The sequence below is a fragment of the Primulina eburnea genome, unplaced genomic scaffold (assembly GCF_022965805.1).
Source record: "Primulina eburnea isolate SZY01 unplaced genomic scaffold, ASM2296580v1 ctg328_ERROPOS900000+, whole genome shotgun sequence".
Classification (NCBI taxonomy): Eukaryota; Viridiplantae; Streptophyta; class Magnoliopsida; order Lamiales; family Gesneriaceae; genus Primulina; species Primulina eburnea.
Window position 1 is genome coordinate 190,057 of NW_027331150.1, and position 6,058 is coordinate 196,114.

The 6,058-nt window shown below is 36.0% G+C and overlaps 1 protein-coding gene across 1 annotated transcript; it reads right to left on the minus strand.

Moving 5' to 3' along the window:
* Positions 1-1,067: 1,067 nt before the first annotated feature.
* Positions 1,068-5,785, minus strand: LOC140820966 (COP9 signalosome complex subunit 4). The gene is made up of 14 exons (XM_073181351.1): positions 5,574-5,785; positions 5,348-5,499; positions 4,883-4,986; positions 4,748-4,808; positions 3,796-3,888; positions 3,623-3,723; positions 3,369-3,477; positions 2,727-2,771; positions 2,496-2,564; positions 2,309-2,400; positions 2,143-2,185; positions 1,821-1,880; positions 1,576-1,635; positions 1,068-1,310 (listed from the first exon to the last, which is right to left on the minus strand). Exons 1-14 carry the CDS (start codon positions 5,701-5,703, stop codon positions 1,236-1,238), a joined length of 1,194 nt encoding a protein of 397 aa, XP_073037452.1. The 5' UTR covers positions 5,704-5,785; the 3' UTR covers positions 1,068-1,235.
* Between the last annotated feature and the right edge of the window lie 273 nt (positions 5,786-6,058).

The following is a 6,058-nucleotide window of genomic DNA, read 5'->3' on the forward strand; positions in this document are numbered from 1 at the left end:
TCAATAAGAATAGAAAGATGATGAGGTGATGGTGCCACTACGCGAGTCTACCGAAAAGAAACCAATATCAGCCAGGTTAGCGCCACATATTGTGACGAAGAGGTCAGTCGATCCATGCCGAGGTTTCAAGAGATCGATCTTAGATATGATTTGGGACCAAAAAATGTCTGATCCCAAGGAAACGAAAATCTGTTGATGAGATTCCCCTCTCTCAATTCAAGACAGCGTTATAAAGTCATCACAAGATGCTTTTGCAGAGATTTCGAAATAAATGAATTGTGGATAATGGAACTAGTCATGTAACTTAGGATGCAGTGATGTAATCTTTATTCTTTACTTTTGTCGAGTTCTTAGCTCAACTCAATTCAAGGATGGAATATCAGGTAGTAGAACATATGAAAGACATTTCGGTGCTATCATATTTCGGATTTAAAAAAAAAAAACATAAGCAAAGACATGCCATGGGAAGGTTTTTGGAAGATACCCCTGACTTTTGACAATTTTCCTATCAATTGAAGCTTTTCCTTGAGTTTGTATATGTGAATGGGGAAATTTTCAACACACACGTGTAAGGAAGAATGGACCGTACAAGATGATATAGCATTCCATACAAAATTGAATGCTTGATCATTGAGGGCATTTGATCCAATAAGCACCATTATATATATAAGCACCATTATATATATATATCCAATAAGCACCATTATATATATAAGCACCATTATATATATATATATATATATATCAAATGCCCTCAATGATCAAGCATTCAATTTTGTATGGAATGCTATATCACCTTGTACGGTCCATTCTTCCTTACACGTGTGTGTTGAAAATTTCCCCATTCACATATACAAACTCAAGAAAAAGCTTCAATTGATAGGAAAATTGTCAAAAGTCAGGGGTATCTTCCAAAAACCATGGGATATATATATCCCGATTCCAACAGGATCCCACGATACCAAACCTTTGTTCAACAATCGTGTTTTGGTTCTGTTACACTTCAGTGAAAACCACAAGTCTATTATTATTACGCTAACTATATATTTTATTATGATATATACATATATATATAACATTAAATAAAACATAATTTGGAATAGAAAATCTGGAGTGGGCAAAAAAAATAGCTTTACTATTAAAACCTTGATCTGGGCACACCTAAATCAATGAAAGGTTCAACTTCATCTAATAGTATATAATATCACACTAAATTGAAACAAAAAAATATAAAACTAGACAGGAATCGGCAAACCCTTCTTTGCCATGCTATCAAGAATATCGTTCAGAGCTTGGCACAACCCTACAATCTGCCAATAAGAAACCTCCATTGTCAGCACAATCACCATAATAAATATAATCAACAGGGCATGAAAATATTTAATGCTATTTAGTGATATGTGCAAGCCAATATCATATTTCAAACTGAACCATTTTGCATCCATACTGCCATATTTTTGTTATTGAACACGATTCCAGAGTTAGGAGATGGCCACAAGGACTTGCAAATTGACATTAGCGGAAATGAAAATAGATAATCAAGTATTCCTACTCAGCAGTGATATTGTGTGGTACCTGTTGATCCCATTGTCGCAGTTCTTCAGTGTCATCTTCAAAATGAATGACAGCTTCAACCTGCCGAAGAATTATTAGGCAGCTGTAGAATTCCAATGAAATTGCTCGTAACAAAGCAAAGTATGATAAGAGTCGACGACAAGCTGATAGCAAAAGTTTCACAACTTCGGAACAAAATAACAATTTACCCACGGATCAATGGGGTAGCTCAAATTGTTACATTCTAGTAAAAAGGCAAGATTTACCTGGTCAATAGATCCCCTCATTCTATCTTCACATATCATTCTAGAAGCTATTTTCTCAGCCTGTGAGAATACAATGTTTTTGTGAGTATTTGTATGGATAGGTTCTGTAATGGTACATGCACTACAGAAAACCGTGTCTCTCTAGTGTAAGAGCAATATGGTTCACAAGAATACTAAATGCTATTCAAAGAGTCCAGGTATATGGCACGTTTTCCTTCAAATTGAATTTACCAACAAAAGATTGAGAAATACACGAATTTTTTTACTTCGTTTGTCAATCATTATATACGACCATGAAGCAGCAATTAAGATGGAACAGAACCTTCAGAGAAGCAATACCCAGCAATGTGCCCAACTCATCAAAGCTGTATACGAACATTGTTAAAATTAAATCAGATATAACATCTAGGACAGCCCAATATCATGAATGAGTTGATTGTTCACCACTAAAGTGAAAAAATCCAAAGGTTGCTAGATTTTCCACCCACCTTATATTTGTGTAAAGTTTGCTAGCACTCAAGAGATTGTGCTCAATCATTGCACGATCAAGAACCGTAAAATTGTCGGGTAAAAGTGCTTTCTGTCAATAGAAACTCCAAATAAAAATTACTGAAGAAATTATAACGAACCAACAGTTGGAAAATGAAATGTCACAAGCATATATAAAATTCTAGCCTGATGTGGTTTTAATTCTTCAGCAAAGGCATCTATTTCTGGTTTTCTCAAAATTCTCTCTAGATAAACCTGGAAGTTCCATGCTAAACTTTATCAATTAGCAGGCATAAAAGCATGTTTATGCATATGTGGGAACTGGTGACAAGGAGCATGGGTGACATCGAGATTTGAGACTTAGGAGAAGAGGTTTGACAGGAATTGTAGTTAAGTTATCAAGCAAGAACAGATCACCTTCTGCAGGATTGGGTAAATCTTAAGCTTAGAGCAACGTTCATCCTGGTGAAAGACATGGAAAAATAAACACTCAAACTTAAGAGAAAAGTAACCTAGCTTCAAAATAAATTTTACCAGTGCAATCAGTTTCAGAGAACAAGGTAATCTCATCCATAATCTCATCCATAAGGCAGTAGGGCCAAATGGAAAAAAATTGTTAGTTAAAAAGAGTAAGCTCCTAATAAGTTCAAGGATTCTTCATATTCAACAAATTCTTTTCTAGCACTATTCATGAAATATAATACATTTACATTTCATGCCACATAATCTATTCGGCGATCTACAGTATCATTTCACCAGTCTTATCGTCCCAGTGAAGGAAAAAATTATTCATGGAAAGAAGATAACATCAATTAAAACCATAGAAAAAACTCTGTACTAAACACGACCGCGTTCGATAATTACATTTTATTCCAAATAACAGGTAGCACAAGTGCCACAAAAATAGTCGATTTTGCAGTTCCCTTCGCCACTAAGAGAGTACTGTGCAGAAAGCCACAATGCAATCCTTCAGAGAAAAATAATATAATTTTGATTGGTGTCGTAAATTCAAGAAACATAGACAAACACCTGGCTCAATAGACAAACAATTTCTTATACCTTGTACAAGGTGGCAAGAACACGAGAACGTTGAGGACCTGCAGCAGCCAAAATTGTGCAAGTCACAGCAGCAGCTAGAGCTTGCTCCAGAGCGTCTTCATCGATCTCTCTGTAACGTGCCAGTGATTCCATAAGCCATACCAGCAATCCAATTATTCCCAGCAATTTAATTGGAAAAAAAAGAGAGAAATCCCTATTTTTTTAAATGGAAAATAATATAATTCACTCAAAGACGTCTATCTCGTCATGCTTACTCATCTCCAATTTGCCGCTTCTCAATTTGTGAGATGCCATAATACCGTAGGGCAGCTTCCAAGAACTTCCTCTTCAAATCTAGTATCCTAGCATAGCAAACCTGGTAGAACAAGAATATGTTGCGAGTAATGTTGACATTTCAGACCACGGCTCACCACTGTCAAATACCAACCTTGTACTGTAAATTCAACACTTCATGCTGACTGTTGCTAACCAAAAATGAAGCTTTGTTAATAAAAGCTTCCGCATTAACAGCATCATCATCCTAAAAATATGAAAAAAGAACATGATTCCAGCTACATTTCGACAGGCACATTGTACAGGATTTCAGATAATAAAGTAATAAATAAAAGTATACGAGCTGATACTTGAAACAAAATGCAATACCAACCTCCGCTCACAATCCATACAAGCACACAGAAATAAACATAAGTTGCCAATAAATCCTTTTGAAGGGAATAAACAAGATCACGAGAGTTGTAATTACAAGACAACTACACCTTACATATAAAGCATCTAATACATGTATTCTACACTTCACAAAGAAAGAATACCTAGGTCAAGCCACTTGGTCGTGAAAAAGAAATTAGGTACAAACTTTTGTTGGTATTTTGCAATATGAGAAATTTAACAGATACACTAGGTGCAGTATTACACATTGAGCTACTTGGAACTGCACAGGACTGATAAGAAAACGGAGTGCTTCAAGGAGAGATGGCAGAACTTAGCAAACAGAGAATAAATGTCTGGTTTCTTTGCCACCTCATCTCTTGCTTGGTTAAGATATGTTATGATAATGGCATTAAAATGCTAACAGGCATTCAGGGATCTTAATTCGAGACAAGAACACCCATTCTACTCTCCCTATACCATTATAATCATGAACGAAATGCCACCATCAGTTTTCTATGGATGCAATTTTAGGTTTCAGTCATATATTATCACCCAAAAACAAAATGTGATTTCTATAAACTGAAATTAAAGATTTTGGACAAATTTTAACAAGGAATGCCATAATCGCTAGACCTATGTTTACTTGCATGCATAACAGATGACGAGTCTACAGAGACAGGTACTTCAATATAAAGTTAAAGAATTAGACTTCAACACCAGGACAAAAGTACCTCAAGGTAAAGACGAGCAATTTGGACACATTTTGAAAGCCTAAAGGTGTCATCAATCACCCTGCACAGACAAGAGAATCACAATATATTTCAAGAAATTTCAAAGGTAGCTGAAGAAGGAAGTCAGTTAGAGACCTCATTCCAGAATCCAGATCAATGCCACTGAGCATCTGCGCAGCTTTTGACCATGCTTGTTCAGATTCATACAACTCAGCCAGTTTTTCTCTAATTATCAACACCTGTACTCATTATTGTAAGCACACAAACAAAGTTAGTTAGAAAACATTACATGGTAAAAACAGAGGTAAGAATGAACAGTTACGATTTACATCATGATGGTCAAAATATACATTATAACAGGGAAAGAAGCACAACAAATGCAACAATTAGCAGTGAAATGGATAAGATGGGAGCAACAGCAACTTTATAACGTTGCCCAAACATATGCAGCTCGTACAAAAACTTTCACGTGGGAGCAACAGCAACTTTATAACGTGTCATGGATAAGATGGGAAAAACCCAGCCGATAGTCCTGTCTCGGCTAAAGCAAATTGAAACTGAAAGGCAAAAAAAAAAAAATAAGTGAACTGGAAAACTAACCTGCTCTTCGAAGGAAACAACACGAGGTTGAATTTGATTGAGCGTATAATGGGAAATTTCCTTCTGAAACTCCGGCTCCAATTTCCCCAGCTCCTGAGCGAACGTTTGTACCAGCTGCCTCGACACCACAAGCGGAACATCGTCCGATAACACTGAAAATATAGGCAAAACGTTATTAATAATTAACAGAACACATGAATAACGATAAAAATTGAGGACCCTTAACTGTGGTCGATGAATTTTTTCGCCTGCCCGACGTCGTTGGAGGAGAGGACGGTGGATAGAATGTGCTTGTACTGCTCGATCTTTTGACGCTGGTCACTGATCGCAGAAGCGCTCGCGAATGCACTCTCCATGATTTGAGGTTTAGGGTTTGAGACAGTGAATGGCTCTGTTGGCAGACGGACACAGCGCTGTAATTAGACAATCTTATGTAAAAGATGTTTAAATAAGAATGGCGTATTCATAGCAAGATAGATGATTTTTTTACAAAATGACATATTTTTGTAGAATTGATACATTTTTTTACAGAATTTCGCAAAAGTATAAAGAGTATTAATGAGTGTTTAATGATATTAAAGTGACACATCTATTATGTCAAAAAACATTACAGATGATCATTGAAAAACAAATCCGATGTTTCGATATTTTCGATTATAAATATTCAGATTTCACATGTGAAAAGTTATCTCGATCAACCATAACTATTCT

Excerpts from the sequence above, each read along its gene's own strand:
- LOC140820966 (XM_073181351.1), bottom strand. The coding sequence starts at position 5,703 with ATGGAGAGTGCATTCGCGAGCGCTTCTGCGATCAGTGACCAGCGTCAA. Across the intron at positions 4,809-4,882 it reads GATCTGGATTCTGGAATGAG|GGTGATTGATGACACCTTTA; the intron begins GTCTCTAACTGA and ends TTGTCTGTGCAG. Across the intron at positions 1,311-1,575 it reads TGCGACAATGGGATCAACAG|ATTGTAGGGTTGTGCCAAGC; the intron begins GTACCACACAAT and ends TCTTATTGGCAG.